The following is a 17,683-nucleotide window of genomic DNA, read 5'->3' on the forward strand; positions in this document are numbered from 1 at the left end:
ATATACAATCATATCTCAAACACGCAAACACAAAGCACCAATGGTTATTTGCTTCAACTCTCCCTATAAGCTCTCCCCATCGTCACCTATAAAATGGAGAAAGTGTGCCCATGGCCCTCATCCTGGTTAGTTTCCAGGGTCAAGTATAGCTCTTACAAAGGACATTCCATCATGGAGGATAATTTCAAAGCTGTCATTTGTTAAAAACTGCCTTCATCGCCGAAGTTTCTCGGGAGTTTTTCAACACTCTCTGATGCTAAATTCCTTCTGAACATGTAGTTATCCCTTTACTGTTGGGAGCAAGTTTCTCTGAGCTCTTACAAGGATTGCTCCCAGGATTATAAAGGAAAAACACCCACATCAAAATAGTAGTCTGATTCATAAAGGTATATTTAGAGAAATATACTCTTCCATGCCTCTCCTTTTCAATTTTAAATACCCCACATCTATGAGTTGGGGAACAACGGCACTGAGAGTAGCCATTGCCAGGGGAGCAGGAGCCTAGACTCTTCCAACAATAATAAAGAAATACCAAAATACCTCTTTCTAAATTATGAGTGATATGAGGACAGGGTGGGAGAGAAACAGGATTGAAAAGGGTAAGAATCAAGGACTTCTTTGTGTTAAAAGACCCAGAAGGAAGCCAATAAATGCAGAGGGTACCTCCCAGCTTCCTGCGTGACTCACTGTCCCCATCAACATTCAAAATATGACATGTAAGAGTTTGGAATATATACAGAGAAAACACATTATTTTACCTAAGACAAAAATTTTTTTAAATAGTACAGGAGGAGGAGAAAATTATTAAAGTTAACTCAAGCTACTAAAACTCACTATAACACTATGAATATAAAATGCTGGGTAGGAAAAAGAACAGCGAATGCTACAACTGCATGCAATCAAAATAAAGAAGGTCTTGGCAAATTAATTTTAATGACTGACCTCTTATATCTACTATGCGAACGTAAGAATGCTTTAAATTCAGAGTTTATTGTCAGAAAAAGACTGGCTTTTGACTCCAGCACAGCACAGATGACTGTGAGGGGCCACACCTCACGCACTTACGTTGGGCAACAGCTCCTTGAATTCGGTAACCCAAGATGATGGCTGCTCTCTGGATATCTATCTTGTTAATCAGATCTGAAGACTTGACTGCACTGAGTCTTTCTCCATCTTGATCCTCCACAAAGTAGATGAGCTGCACGGGATTATCATCTCCCTCGAGCCTTGACACATTTACCACCTGAAAGATAACAGAAACTATTAGCATTTTAGAAGCTCATGTTTCCAGACGCCTGAGTAACTGTGTTACTCAGGATTTATTCCTATCCCTAATAAGGTCATTACACCATTCCAGATCCCAGAATGCCCAAGACGCTCTCTTGATGGGAATAACAGTCAAAATGAAAGTTCCTCTGTGCAGAAAAACAAATGTGCTTTGTCTTGCTCGAAGTCTTCTCTGAGACGAAGGGGCAAGCAGGGTACAGAGAACATACCAAGTCCAGCCTACAATAGCCACCAACCAGCTCCAACAGGTCATGGGAGGGCACTGTTGTCCTCCCAACATCAACCATAACAGTTAGGTACATCCCTGGTTCTCTGAAACTATTGATGGTTCTAGCCAATCCTTTCTCAAATCTATTAGCATTTTCTCCCCGTTCTTCTAGGGCAGGGTTTCTCAACCTTAGTACTATTGCCATTTTTGATCCAGATAATTCTTTGATGTGGGGCACTATCCCAAGTATAGTAGAATGTTTAGCAGCATCTCTGCCCTCTACTCCCTCAATGCCAGTAGCAACAGCCATGCCCTTCCTCACCAGTTGTGACAACCAAAAATGTCTCCAGACATTGCCAAATGAACCCTGGGGGGGCAAAGTCATCCCCAGTTGAGAACCACTGCTCTTGAAATAATAAATATCATAAACTCTTTAATATCCCACTCCCAAAAAGGGATAGATCATCTAGACAGGAATCAATAAGCAAACAGCAGATGTGAACAATGCTATAGACCAAATGAACCTAACAAACATATAGAACATTCTATCCAGTAGCAACACAATACACATTCTTCTCACATGCACATGGAACATTTTCTAGGGCAGACCATATGTTAGGCCACAAAACAAGTCTCAACAATTCCAAAAAGACAGAAATTATATCAAGTATCTTTTCTGACCACAACGGTATGAAACTAGAATCAATAATGGGAGGAAAGCTGGAAAATTCACCAATACTTGGAAATGAAACAACACACTCCTGAACGACCAGTGAACAACAACAACAAAAAAATCAAAAGGGAAATTTAAAAAATATCTTGAGACAAATTAAAATGGAAACACAACGTATCAAAACTTACAGGATGCAGCAAAAGCACTTACAAGAGGAAAGTTTACAGCTATAAATGAAATCAAGAAAAAAGAAAGATCTCAAATAAATAACCTAACATTACAGCTCAAGAAACTAGAAAAAGAAGAACAAACTTAGCCCAAAGTTAGCAGAAGGGAGGAAATAATAAAGACTAGCATGGAAATAAGTGAAATAGAGAACAGGAAAACAATAGAAGAGATTAACAAAACTAAGAGTCAGTTCTTTGAAAAGATAAACAAAATTGACAATTTAGCTAGACTAACCAATAAAAAGAGATAGGACTCAAAAACTATAAATGAAAGAGAAGACATCACATCAGATACCACAGAAATACAAAGGATCAAAAGAGACTACTATGAACATTACATGCCAACAAATTTGACAACCTAGAAGAAATGGATAAATTCCTGGCCATATACACCCTACCAAGACTGGATCATGATGAAATAGGAAATCTGAACAGACCAATAATGAGTAAGGAAATTAAATCAGTAATCACAAACTTCCCAGCAAAGAAAATCCCAGGACCAGATGGTTTCACTGATGAATTCTACCAAACATTTAAAGAAGAATTAATGCCAATCCTCAAAATTTTCCTAAAAATTGAAGAGGCGGAAACACTCTCAAATTCATTTTACGACACTAACATTACCTTAATACCAAAGCCAGGTAAAGACACTATAAAAAAAGAAAACTACAGGCCAATATCTCGAAGGAATACAGATGCAAAAATTCTCAACAAAACATTAGCAAATCAAATTCAACAGCATATTATAAGTATCACGTACCATGATCAAGTGAGAGTCACAACATATGCAAATCAATAAATGTGATACATCCCATTAATAAATGAAAGATAAAAACCACATGATCATATCAATAGATGCAAAAAAAGCATTTGACAATATTCAACATCCATTCATGATAAAAACTCTCAACAAATTGAGTATAGAAGGAACATACCTCTACATAGAAAAGGCCATATATGACAAACCCACAGCTAACATTGTACTCAATGGTGAAAGGTTGAAAGCTTTTCCTTTATGATCAGGAATAAGATGAGATCATCCACTCTCACTATTCCTATTCAACACATTACTAGAAATCCTAGCCAGAGCAATCAGGCAAGAAAAAGAAATAAAAGGCATCCAAATTGAAAAGGAAGAAGTAAAACCATCTCTGTTTGCAGATGACATGATCTTATATCTAGAAAACCCTAAAGAATCCACTAAAACACTATCAGAATGAGTAAGTAAATTCAGTAAAGTTGCAGGATATAAAATAAACATACAGAAATCAGTTGTATTTCTATACACTAATAACAAAGTATCTGAAAAAGAAACAAACAGTCCCACTCACAATAGCCTCAAAAAAAATAAACTATTTAGGAATAAATTTAACCAAGGAGATAAAGATCTGTATACTGAAATATATAAGACATGATGAAAGAAACTGAAGAACACACAAATAAATGAAAATACATCCCATGTTCATGGATCAAAAGAATTAATAATGTTAAAATGTCCATACTATCCAAAGCTATCTATAGATTCAATGCAATCCCTATCAAAATTCCAATGGCATTTTTTTACAGAAATAAACAATCCTAAAATTCATATGGAACCACAAAAGACCCTGGTGACTAAGGAGCCAAGAATAATCAATGGGGAAAAGATAGTCCCTTCAATAAATGTTGTTGGGAAAACTAGATATTCACATCCAAAAGAATGAAATTGGATACCATCTTACTCACAAAAATTAACTCCAAATGGAAACACCTAAAACCGTAAAACTCCTACAAGAAAATATATGGCAAAAGCTCCTTGACATTCATCTTGGCAGTGATTTTTTGGATAAGACACCCAAAGCACAAGCAACAAAGCAAAAATAAACAAATGGGACTACATCAAACTAAAAAGCTTTTGTACAGCAAAAGAAACAATCAACAAAATGACGAGGCAACCTATGAAATGGGAGAAAACATTTATAAATCATTATTTGATGAGGGGTTACTATCCAAAATATATTAAGGAACTCATATAACTCAATAGCAAAAAAAAAAAATAATCTGGGTAACATATGGGCATAGGATCTGAACATTTTTCCAAAGATACAGAAATGGCCAACAGGTACATGAAAAGGTACTCAACATCACTAATCATCAGGGAAATGCAAATCAAAACCACGGTGAGATATCACCTCACACCTGTCAGAATGGCTATTATCAAAAGGACAGGAGATAAGTGGTGGTGAGGATGTAGAGAAAAGGGAATCCTCATGCACTGTTGGTGGAAATGTAAACTGGTACAGCCTCTATGGAAAAGAGTATGGAGGTTCCTCAAAAATTTAAAACTAGAACTAGCATATGGACCAACAATTCCACTTTTGGGATTTCCAAAGGAAATGAAATCACTATCTTGAAAACATATCTGCACCCCATGTTCACTGTAACATTATTTACAACAGGCAGGACATGGAAAAAAACCTAACTGTCCATCTATGGACGCATGGATAAAGAAAATGTGGTATGGTACATAATACATACCCACACGTACACACACAATGGAGTATTATTCATCCATAAAAAAGAAGAAAATCCTGTCATTTGCAACTACATAGGATGAACCTTGGAGGCATTATGCTAAGTGAAATAAGTCCAGCAGAAAAAGACAAATACTGTATGATCTCACACATATGTGGAATCTAAAACAGCCAAACTCACAGAAAGAGTGTACTGGTGGTTGCCAGGGGTGGAGAGTAAGGGAAATGGATGATGGTGGTCAAAAGGGGTACACTTCCAGCCATAAAGTTCTGGGTATCTAAAGTACAGCATGGCGACTATAGTTAACAATACTGTATTGCATACTTGAAATCTGCTAAGACAGTAGATCTTAAAAGTTCTCACCACACACACACACAAAAGATAACTATGTGAGCGATGGATATGTTATCTTATTGTGATAATCATTTCACAATATATACATATACCAAATCATCACACTGTACACTTTATTTATTATTTTTTTTTAAGATGTTGGGGGTAGGAGTTTATTAATTAATTAATTTATTTTTGGTTGTGTTGGTCTTCGTTTCTGTGCGAGGGCGGGGGCCACTCTTCATCGCGATGCGTGGGCCTCTCACTGTCGCGGCCTCTCTTGTTGCGGAGCACAGGCTCCAGACGCGCAGGCTCAGTAGTTGTGGCTCACGGGCTTAGCTGCTCCACGGTATGTGGGATCCTCCCAGACCAGGGCTCGAACTCGTGTCCCCTGCATTAGCAGGCAGACTCTCAACCACTGCGCCACCAGGGAAGCCCCACACACTGTGCACTTTAAACTTACACAATGTTATGTGTCAATTACATCACAATCAAGCTGGAAAAAATTTCATAAATTCATAATCTGCTGGGTCAAACAGTACTCTGATTTGTCCCAAAATTTATATCCCTCTGGTGTTAACAGTGAAGTACTCTTACATTAGTACTTTAGAATCTAGTACACTCGATATATCACTGTTTTGCATAAATATAGCTTTCTATTTTGTTGCTATTTCTCTTAGTAATACGCAACAACTTTATGGCCCCTTTTAGACTGCAACAAAATGGTGGACTGACGTTCTGAGAGAAAGATCAACGATAACTCCAAGCCCTCTATTTTGTACACGTAATTTGAATGTTTGGTCTCTACATTTGCCATTGGCAAAATGCAGCTGCTACTTTTCTAGCCACATGTACAGAACTGTAATAGTGCCCTGTGCTCTGGACACAGCTGCTGGCCTCCTTCTTTACCACTGGAAACTTTTGGCAAATCAACTATTTCATGATTTCATTGTGAACGCCTACTTCCAGATCATGTATAAAGATCCTTAACACAGGTCCAAACTCTCATCCCTGGAGAATCTGTTCTTTTTTTTTTTTTTTTTTTTTTTGCGGTACGCGGGTCTCTCACTGTTGTGGCCTCTCCTGCTACAGAGCACAGGCTCCGGACGCGCAGGCTCAGCGGCCATGGCTCACGGGCCTAGCCGCTCCGCAGCATGTGGGATCTTCCTGGACCGGGGCATGAACCTGTGTCCCCTGCATTGGCAGGTGGACTCTCAACCACTGTGCCACCAGGGAAGCCCTGTTCTTTACAACTCTATATCTTGATAACGGCTCGCCTGTCTAGCCCTCTGTTTGCTGTTTCTAGGCTAGTTCCTTGACCACTTCTGCTCCCTAACCACCTACTTCTTTCCCTGGAACTGTGCTGCAGTGGTTAATTTTTATTAGCCTTCAGAATGGAATACTATAAAGGGCTACTGAAAAGCAATAGATTATATCCACCTGTTCCTCTACCTACATGCCTATTTATTCCATTTTAAAGTTCTGATAAGTTTTAGAAATGCTTCTTCTTGCAGAAACCATATACCCAAATATCCAATGATAGCCACCTTGAGTAAAGATTCTAGGGACTTCCCTGGTGGTTCAGTGGCTAAGACTCCATGCTCCCAAAGCAGGGGACCCGGGCTAGATCCCTGGTCAGGGAACTAGATCTCACATGCCGCAACTAAGACTCAACACAGCCAAATAAATAAATATTTTTTTTTTAAAATTCTATAAGCTTCTCCAATCTGAAAGTAACAGTCAGTAAAATCTAATCCCAGCATCCTTTCTAGATGACTTTTCATCAGATTCATATATAGAATCCATAAAACCATGGTATAATGGAGTCATCATTTGGGGCAACATTTTCAATTTCTTTTTTTTTTTTGCGCTAAGCGGGCCTCTCACTGCTGCAGCCTCTCCTGTTGCGGAGCACAGGCTCCGGACACGCAGGCCCAGCGGCCATGGCTCATGGGCCCAGCCGCTCTGCGGCATGTGGGATCTTCCCGGACCGGGGCACGAACCCGCGTCCCCTGCGTTGGCAGGCGGACTCTCAACCACTGAGCCACCAGGGAAGCCCTCAATTTCATTTTTTTAAATATTTTCTGATTAAAATCACGTGTTCACTATACAAACTATATGTTCATTGGAGAAATTTTGAAAAACATGAAAAATAACTATAAAGAATAAAACAAAAATCACCTGAAATTCAATCAAAGAAAATCATTGTAAGCATTTTAGCATATTTCCTCCTGTTATTTTTTTCATGATTTGTATATTAATATTTGGATATACTGCACACTTTTTTTTTTTTTTTTGCGGTATGCGGGCCTCTCACTGTTGTGGCCTCTCACGCCGCAGAGCACGGGCTCCGGATGTGCAGGCTCAGCGGCCATGGCTCACGGGCCCAGCCGCTCCGCAGCATGTGGGATCCTCCCAGACCGGGGCACGAACCCATGTCCCCTGCATCAGCAGGCGGACTCTCAACCGCTGCGCCACCAGGGAAGCCCCTGCACACATTCTTTTGTAGCCTCTCTTTACTTGAGCTTTTTTCTATATTCCCTCACTAATTAAAAAAAAAACTGATAATGGGATTTTCCAACATATAAAGATTTCACTACAATTTTTTTGCCCATTCTCCAAATTGCTGGACATTTAGGTTGTTCCAATACTTTCACTTTTACACATCATGTTTTGATGAAGAGTCCTGTACTGTTGTACATAAATTATCTACATCTTCGTGCTTGGTCACTCTAAAGGGGAAGAGACGTAGGGAACGGTTTCTAAGCAATCCATCAGATGGCACCGTTAGTCTGGGATGGCTTAGTTAGCTTCCATGAATCCCGCATTTCTATCTCAGGGAACTTGCAGAACTAATCAAGTTTTATGGTACTCTATAACTGTTTTATGTGCAGAAATTAACCTCCACCCAGACCTTGGGCTCTGTGAAGCCAGAGCTCCTAAATAAAGCAAGGCTTTTGTAATTCATTTTCATTTTTATTCTTAGTTTTATAGTTATTTTGTTTAATATCGCTCTCAATTTTTTAATGAGTTTTTAAATTTCCCTATATTCTACTGCATCCGGCAAAGGAACTATTATAGAAACCTAACAACCACCTTTCTGGGAGGGAAAATAAAGAGCAACACTTACAGGGGAGAACTTCGTAAAAGGGTCGAGGGATGATGATGATGTCAGCTCTCCACAAACTGCCCAGCTCCCCTACCCAGTGTCAGCTTCACATCTCTCTCTCTAAAGCCTCTAAACCGCCGACCTCCCCACCCCTGCACGCCAGGGTTTCACCCCGGCTTCCTGTCTCCGAAACGCCATAGCTCTAAATATCCCCTTTTCCTAGCTCTACAAGTCAGCATTTGGTAAAGAAAAAAATCCAAAATAATGTAATTCACATGGAGATGGGAAGAAATTACAGCCCAACCCCCAGCTCTCTCTGAGTGTGTGCATTTTTAAAGGGGTCACTTTGGGATTCAAATGAATCTGTCATTGGTAACTTTCTGCCAGTTTACGTAGTGAAGGCAATTTGGGTAACATGAGACAAGCAGGGCTGGCAGGAGGCAGAGAGGACAGAGTGCCAGAATAGAGGGCAGAACATTTTCCTCTTTCGGCCTCTCAAGGTCTCTTCCAGCTGAACCATTTGTCTCTATGACGCTATCAATAATGCTTACCATTCCATAAAACTGACTACATTTTTGGTAATTAAAAAACTACTCTTTGAAAAATCGGGTCATCCAATGGTACGGCAACCCACTTATATATTCTTCTGCTGTGGTCCCCACAAGGCCATTTGCTGTACGGACCCTTACTAAGGACTCGGGAAACATCTGTCTAGACTCCAGTGGAACTGAAACGCTGACATGTTCCGTGGCTGCCTATGATAGCAATCAGTCTATTTAGCAGCATTTTTCCATTTGCATGAAGATACAGCCCATTTTTAGACGGCTCTCTCTCCTTCCCCTCCCCACTCCTTTGGCCTTCTTCTTCTTACCTGTACCATGCTGTTCCCGGCAGCGATGGTAGCCCTTCTCCACATCCGCCTTCTGGTGGAAACTTCGCTGAGCAGCTGGGCCAGTTTGCGCTCCATCTCAGCTTGAAACACTTCATTCTGGAGCTGCTTCTCAACAACACCCAGGAGGACTACATTTAAGGTGAAACACACACAGGCCCCAAAACGAGTTGGCAGCGGAGAGAAAAGGATGTGTGCACAAGAGAAATTAACGCAGGATTACTGTAAAATGCCAGTTCCCAGAGAGGAGACATTAAAAGGGGAAAGAGGCAAGCTGAACGGGGTGCAGGAGAGTCCAGGGAGGGTAGCCCACAGGCCTTATCTCTAAAGTTTACAGAGACCGGTGGCCAGAAGCCCCAGGAGCTCGGCCGTGCGGGAGCTTTGCAGCTCAGAGCTCCTCTACACAAGATCAAACGTTCTGTCTGCACGTATTGCAAAATTTCTGGAAATGGTTTGAGTGCATATCTTATCTTGACTCAAAATTTAGACTCATTAACTGACTCGAGATAAGTAGGCCTGTCTTCAGACATCTAGGTTATCTAAACAGACAACATCTTGTCAGCCTTTACAGGAGAAAAAAGCTTGTGCTTTCCAGCCAGAACTGGCTCAAATCCCCTGTGAGATAGGACCACGGGCAAGTCACTTAACCACTATGACCATTATCTGGAAAATAAGGCCACTGTACCATGCAAAGAGGTGGACCCTTTATATGCGATGTTGTATGTGAAGCAACGAGAGCTGGCGGGGTCCAGGAACCTGTCAGTGGTGACTATCCCCACTCTACAAGTTTCCTCCCCACGACCAGTTGCTTACTCACTGCGCTGCTTACATGCTGGGTACCCGCTGAGCATCCAACTATCTTTTACACTTCTGCATACCAAGTTAGAAAGCCTTTATTTGCAACGCCATAGCTATAAGTATCTGACCCAGGCCCACAAGACTTTAAAACATGCTTCTTATTGGCTCACCAAGTTACCTTATTTGTCCTTATAAAACCAGACATATGAGGCTTTTAGGGAAAAAAAGAGATCCTTGCTTCAGAACCTTGTCCTATTCTGGTCAGAAGATGGTCAATTCCTGTTAGACTTTGCCCTGAACTTGATGTATGAATTTTAAAGAAAGCCAGTCCTTTTTGTGCCGTAACTCAGTGGGACACGTTCCCACAGCCAAATTTGAATCCCTTTCTCATTCATTCTTTGCCAAGAATCTAAGGTACATTTTGCCCTGAATTTAGGACTCAGAAACAGGCAAGGCAGTATCCTTCTCAATACCCCCCCACCACAGACTTCTCACTCTTACAGTTCCCAAAAACATTACGTAAGTTAAACATACCTGTTCTTACCCAAGAGGACTTCAACAACTGCGATAAGTTAAGCTGTGGGTACTGGAAGGCTACAAAAAGGAAAGGGTGAGAAAGGGAGAAAGATACGTAAAAAACCTGTCTGCAACAGTCAGAAAGGTGAGTGTTCTAGGGAGCGCTGGGTAAGTCACAGCACACTGCCTCTCCTATACCAATTAGCTCTGCCTATGGAAGAACAAAGTTCCAGGCTGGGGGGAAGGCAGGGTCAGTGGGAGGGTCCTGAGCACCTTAGTCTACGGGAGAAATAGAAAGAAAGGGCTTACTCAAGTAACACGATGGGACACTACTTCACAGACAGCTCACCCGTAAGCTTTTTTCAAGGGAAATGTCATTGTTCCAGAGCAATGAATTTTTCACGCCGTGCACCTCAGAGCCCTGGAATTTCCCAGCAATGACTCAGGCAGGGTAAAGTGACAATCTTCTATCACTGAAAGTTGCTATTTGTAAATAACCATTTTACCCCTGTCTACTTTTATTTTACAAGTTATTCCTTTCCATTTAATTAACAGTACACGAAAATACGACAAGAACCATTAAACCTTCTGGCCACTCCATTCTGAAAAAGAATTTGATATCTTTTTTGCCTGATTTCAACTCTGGAATCTACTGTATTTTAAATGTTTTGAAGTAAACGTTTCCCCTACCTCCACTCCATTTGTACTGTGAATTAAATCGCTTCCACCAGGAAGGAAAGTTTTGTTTGTTTTCATTTCTGTTTCTTTTTTCTTTTTAAGTGTACACACAGTGAACCCCACTCCTTCTGGTGTACAGTTTTATGGGTTTTGACAAATGCATGGACGTGTGGAACCACCACCACAATAAAAATACAAGACATTCTCATCCCCCCCCCGAAAATTGCTTTCCTCGCATCCTTCACCCCTGGAAACCACAAATCTGTTCTGTCTCTCTGGTTTCACCTTTTTCAGAACCAGTATAATCTTTGATAGTGCCCTTGGCTCTCTGAAGAGAATAATAAAGCAAGCCCAGTGGGAGAGGAGGGTTCTGGAGGCCCACCCTGGCATGATCTGAGAAGCTCCAATTTATATTCCAGATTTCTGTTAGCTATTTTCCTTGAAAAGAAGAGGTCCACCAACACAAGCACTCGCAGCCGCGTCCCCAGGAGAGCAGCACTCACGTTCGGCAACCTGCAGCACTGGGTATCCCAGGTAGAAACTGAACTCCACCACGCTCAAGTTCCTTAGCATTTCGCTCACTTCAGACCCATTCAGAAACCCCTGCGAGCCTTTGACAGCAAAGACAATGTTCACTGGGCCCCGGCGAGGAGCCAGCCTTGAAGACCCCACGGTGATATTCAAGATCTGAAAGAAAGAAATCAGAATAAGCTTCTAAAATAAATTAAAATGTCTAGCCAAAAGCCTGACTATGATTTTGCTCTCACAATTTCCCTCACCAAGGTCTTTTTAAAGGAGCATTTTTTTTTTTTTTTTTTTTTTTTTTTGTGGTACGCGGGCCTCTCACTGCTGTGGCCTCTCCCGTTGCGGAGCACAGGCTCTGGACGCGCAGGCTCAGCGGCCACGGCTCATGGGCCCAGCCGCTCCGCAGCATGTGGGATCTTCCCGGACCGGGGCACGAACCCGTGTCCCCTGCATCGGCAGGCGGACTCTCAACCACTGCGCCACCAGGGAAGCCCTAAAGGTGCATTTTTAAAGGAAGAGTAATTGGCTTCACAACCTGGTTCCCTTTTGTAATACTCTTAAACCCTTAGTTTATTGAAAATGTTTTTTACATTAAGTGGGGAACTGAGCACATGTATTTATAGTCCCTCCCCTTTTCTTTCCCACCCCAAATCCCACTGAAATAACAACAAGATGAACAAAGGGGAATAAATCCACAACAGCACTGAGAATGGAAGAAAACCAGAGATTCTGTCAAATTACTGAAAGATGGAGACAGGGTGGGATCATGTTGATACAAACCAGAACAGAGGGAACCGAGACCCCAAACACACACAGGCACAGACCACAGTAGACTGAGAGTGGTCTCCCTCAGGGGCCCCAGGAGGCCTCCAGTGCAGAGATCTGCAGGAGCTGAGACCCTGATCCGGGTCCCTAATTAAACACTGAGTGCCAACAGCTGAGTCGGTTGTCTCCCTCCCTTCTCCCTTCCAACTTCACACCCAGGCCAACTCAGAAGTGCCAGCAGCTCCACCTTCACCCCAGGAGCCCGAAGAACTGCTGCCTGAGGAAGATGAGCTCCCTGCCTAAGAGGACAGAAGACCCAGGGTGGCATGGCCCCCTAGGCAGGAAGGTGGGTGGAGTTAACTGCAGTGCACACAAGAGACAAAGAAAGAAAGAGAGTGAAAGAAAGAGCAGCTCTGCCACGAAAGACACACTAACTCACTCCATCCTCAGGGTACAGCCTCCTCATCTCACACGGCGGGCAGGGGTGCCCACGCTGGCTGTCCATGACCACACATTGCCTGGTACCCAGGCCTCCAATGAATCCTCCCATCAGGAGACAAGGCTTATGTAGACACACACTCTACAGCTGAAGTGGAAAGATGAACAAGGTGCCAAAACTAACCACCTGCTTCCTCATTCCTAGAGACAGCCACCAATGGTCTACAGGTGATTACAGAAACCTAACAGCACCAAAGTCAAGGACCAAGATCAACACAGAACAATGGCAAAGAATGCAGAGCAAACAGAGACAACTGAGTACACGGAAGACAACATATTAAAAATACTAATTAATGTCTCCAGAAACTTTCAAGGAAATATTGTATCATCATTCAAGATAAGCCTGCATCGTAACACGAAAGGCTGCAATGAAAAAAGAGCAAATAAAAATGAAAAAACAATGATGGCTAAAAGAAAATTCAATAGAGGGATTGAATAACATAATGAACACATCTGAAGACTAAATTAATAACTTAGAGGACAAGGTTTAGAAATCTGTTAAAATAGGGAATTTTAAAAAGAAATGGAAAAAATAAGAAATAGGGAGGGTGAATCCAGGATCACCAAAATCTATTTAAAATGAATTTGAGAAAGAGAGAACGAAGAATATGGAGGGATAAATATCAAAGAAATGTAACAACATCAGCAGTTTCCACGTAATACATACAAAACCTATCCTTTGATTCGTAGCTGTATTCTGTTTTTAGAGTGAAGAACTGCATTTCATGGTATTCCATGAAACGAAATTCCATAATATGAAACGCTAGTGTATTTAGGCATTTCCCTCTCTGGATATTTAAGTTGATACTTAAAGTTGATATTTAAGTTCTTTTCCGGAACATTCTTGCATTTCCTACATGGGCTCATCTCTCTTCAGCTCACCATATCTGAACTCCCTGGTTATTGGGCTCCTCTACAATGTTCAAATATACTTAGCCTATTCATGCTCTGTGGACTCCATGCCATGGAAAGAGATGATTTCTAATCCATGTGAACTAAATCTCCTCTGCTGGAGGGAATTAGTAAGAGTTAAGTGTGTCTTAAACAAAACATTATGAAACTAGCTCCTCTTTAAAAGATAAAGCATCTTGTCCTGCATTCAGTGCTATTCTCACCTGCACTGTGAGGTTATACGTCCCCTGGTGGTGTTTTCTCACTTCAGAGAGAGCTATCATCAGGCCTTTCTCGATGCGCTGGGTGAAGTTGCAGAAGCCCGTATCCACACTCTGAGGCACAAACTGCAGTACTGAAAAGGACAGTATCACAGTCCCATGAACAAGGTGTTTCTTTAGTATTAAGTAACGAGGAGAGGGACAAAATAGTGTGTAAATCAATGAACTCTGATCCACAGTACAGGATTAAGTACTATGGTGTGTTATTATTTTTTAATTGAGATATAGTTGATGTACATTATTATATAAGTTTCAGGTGTATAACACAGTGATTCACAATTTTTAAAGGTAATACTCCATCCATAGTTATTATAAAATATTGGCTATATTCCCTGTATTGTACAATATGTCCTTGAAGCTTATTTATTTTATACATAGTAGTTTGTACCTCTTAATCCCCTACCCCTATATTGCCCCTCCCACCTTGCCTCTCTCAACTGGTAACCACTAGTTTGCTCTCTGTATCTATGAGTCTGTTTCTTGTTATATTCACTAGCTTGTTTTATTTTTTAGATTCCACATATAAGTGGTATCATACAGTATTTGTCTTTGTCTGACGTATTTCACTTAGTATAATACACTCTAAGTCCATCCATGTTGCTACAAATGGCAAAATTTTCATTCTTTTTTATGGCTGAGTAGTATCCCATTGTGTGTGTGTGTGTGTGTGTGTGTGTGTGTGTGTGTGTACCACATCTTCTTTATCCATTCATCTGTTGAGGGGCACTTGGGTTGTTTCCATATCTTGCCAACTATAAATAATGCTGCTATGAACACTGGGGTGCATGTATCTTTTCAAATTAGTGTTTTCTTTTTTTTTTTAATACATACCCAAGAGTGGAACTGCTGGGTCATATGGTAGTTCTATTTTTAGTTTCTTGAGAAACCTTCATTCTGTTTTCCATAGTGGCTGCACCAATTTACATTCCTACCAACAGTGTACGAGGGTCTATGATATGTTATTTATATGTATCATATCATGGAAATGTAGCAAGCCAACTGTACCAAATGACTACACGCAAGGTGAAGGTGACTTGTATCATTTTAAAATGGAAAAATATCTAAGATAATAATTGGAGCATCAAAAGATGCAACACTGAAACATTTCAAATAGAAATAAATTCATCAGAGATGAATTCTTAAGTATCTATGGGTGAAATGACATGATACCTGGTATTGCTTTAAAACACTCTAGCTTCCTCAAAAAAAGTTTGTGTGAGATACATGAAACAAAATTGGGAAAATGCTGATAATTTTTAAAGTTTGTACGGGCATGGGTGGGCTAAATATGGTATTCTCTCTACTTTTGTATATGTTTAAAAACGTCCATAATAAAAAGTTAAATGAGGGGACTTCCCTGGTGGTCCAGTAGTTAAGACTCCACGCTTCCACTGCAGGGGGCATGGGTTCGATCCCTGGTCGGGGAACTAAGATGCCACATGCAGTTCAGCACAGCCAAAAACAAAGTTAAATGACAGTGAGGAATCACTGTTAATTTTAGGGGGTGTGATAATGATATTGTGGACATATGTATGTGTATGTATATGTATGTATGTGCATATGTTACGTGTGTGTGTATATATGTTTAACAGTCTTATCTTTTAGAGGCATAGGCTGAAATATTTATGAATGAGATGACATGATGCCGTATCAAAATAACATGAGAGGAGGGAGTGTCAATGGGGGTGTAGATGTAACAGAAGTGGCTAGGAGTTGAAAATTGTTGAAGCCATACAATGAGTACCTGGGATGCATTAAACTATTCTGTGTACTTTTGTACATGCTGGAAATTCTCCATAATTATGAAGTTTTTTGAAATTTAACAAATTTTAACATAATCCTCCCCAAATTATTTTGAAACACAAAAAATAAAGTGAAATTCTATTTACAAATCAAAACAACTATGCTCAATTTTCTTACCCGTTTGAACTTGGAACCTGGACTCTGGCATAAGGAAGGAGGGTTTCACAGCCAAGATTAAAGGAGTCTGGTCACGAACAAGTTTACTATTTATAAGTACATTTATGACTGATATTGCTGTGTAAACGAATGGACCAGATGTTACCAGAAAAGTGAAGTCAGCGAACAGTTCATAAACCTATGAAAATAAAAAATGCAAAAGATGATAATTATTAAATTTGAGGGTACCATAATTCACACTTAAAGGAAATCATACTGAGTAGAAAAATAATAAAGTTAAAAAAATAAATAGTTTTAAATGAAGGGGTATTGCTTCAGAGATAATTAAAATTTTATTTTAGTTATGCGTCTTACATATCTGTCAACTTTCTCAAAAACAGCACAAAATTACAAGAGCAAGGACAGTGCAAAAGAAGAGTCAATAATATGAACTGAATAAGGAACTAAGGAGAATTCAAGGTGTTTTACTGTACTTACCCCCCATAAAAAGGAGCACTTACTCTACTAAGTAGAGCTGGCCAAAAGAAATATGTGAGGCACATATGCAATTTTTAAATTTCTAGTGGCCACATTAAAAAAAATAAAAAGAAACAGGTGGGGGCTTCCCTGGTGGCGCAGTGGTTGGGAGTCCGCCTGCCGATGCAGGGGACGCGGGTTCATGCCCCGGTCCGGGAGGATCCCGCATGCCGCGGAGCAGCTGGGCCCGTGAGCCATGGCCGCTGGGCCTGCATGTCCAGAGCCTGTGCTCCGCGGCGGGAGAGGCCACAGCAATGAGGGGCCCGCGTACCGCAAAAAAAAAAAAAAAAAAAAAAAACAGGTGAAATTAATTTTAAAAACGTTTTACTTAAGCCAATATATCTGACATGTCATTTCAACTGTAGGCAATGCAAAAAATTATTGAGCTATTTTACATTCCTTTTTGCACTAAGTCTTTGAAATCTGGTGTGTATTTTGCACTGACAGCACATCTCACTTGGAACAAGCCCCATTTCACATGCTCAACAGCCACACGTGGCTCACGGCTCTGCTCGGGATGGTGCAGGCCTAGAGCGGGGCTTTCTGAGCTTATCAGGAGCGAGAAGGCACCAGCAGACGTCCGGCAAAAAACATCTAGAAATCTATCTCTATCTCACTCGATGTACAGAAACATACATACGCACTCACTCTAAACTCTAATCCAAGCCCTTCCATGTACATAAAGGGAAGCGAGATCATTAGGTCATCACCCCAAACTCTGGTCTTAGAGCCCTTTGTTCCAGCTCTGCCAGCACATCCCCGTGATGGACTAAACCTGGCCTCATCTGGGGACAGAAGGGGCTTCCCTGGAGAAGCAATGTTTGAGCAGAGATCCAAAGGACGAGTAGGTGTCCACCAGGAGAAGGGAGGGGAGAGAGGAAAGCAAATGTCCCACTCCCGTTATGATGTGCATTCGACTCGGACTCCCCCACCAGACTTCCATGCCGCAGGCACCCACCTTGAGCTCCACCACACGGTTGAAGTGGTTCCTCAACACCTCTTTGATGGACATAATGATGTACTCCTGCACAGCTCTGCGGGCCAGCACTGCAAAT

At 41.1% G+C, this 17,683-nt stretch overlaps 1 protein-coding gene across 1 annotated transcript in view; it reads right to left on the minus strand.

Moving 5' to 3' along the window:
- Positions 1-17,683, minus strand: part of KIAA1549 (KIAA1549 ortholog) — a 146,661-nt gene that overhangs the window by 65,812 nt on the left and 63,166 nt on the right. The window contains exons 3-9 of the mRNA XM_060020021.1: positions 17,587-17,675; positions 16,113-16,290; positions 14,136-14,266; positions 11,736-11,919; positions 10,573-10,632; positions 9,223-9,371; positions 1,066-1,243 (exon numbers count right to left, since the gene is read on the minus strand). Coding sequence (XP_059876004.1) covers positions 1,066-1,243; positions 9,223-9,371; positions 10,573-10,632; positions 11,736-11,919; positions 14,136-14,266; positions 16,113-16,290; positions 17,587-17,675 — 969 coding nt within the window. The remainder of the gene's footprint in view (positions 1-1,065; positions 1,244-9,222; positions 9,372-10,572; positions 10,633-11,735; positions 11,920-14,135; positions 14,267-16,112; positions 16,291-17,586; positions 17,676-17,683) is intronic.

The sequence above is a fragment of the Delphinus delphis genome, chromosome 9 (assembly GCF_949987515.2).
Source record: "Delphinus delphis chromosome 9, mDelDel1.2, whole genome shotgun sequence".
Classification (NCBI taxonomy): domain Eukaryota; kingdom Metazoa; phylum Chordata; class Mammalia; order Artiodactyla; family Delphinidae; genus Delphinus; species Delphinus delphis.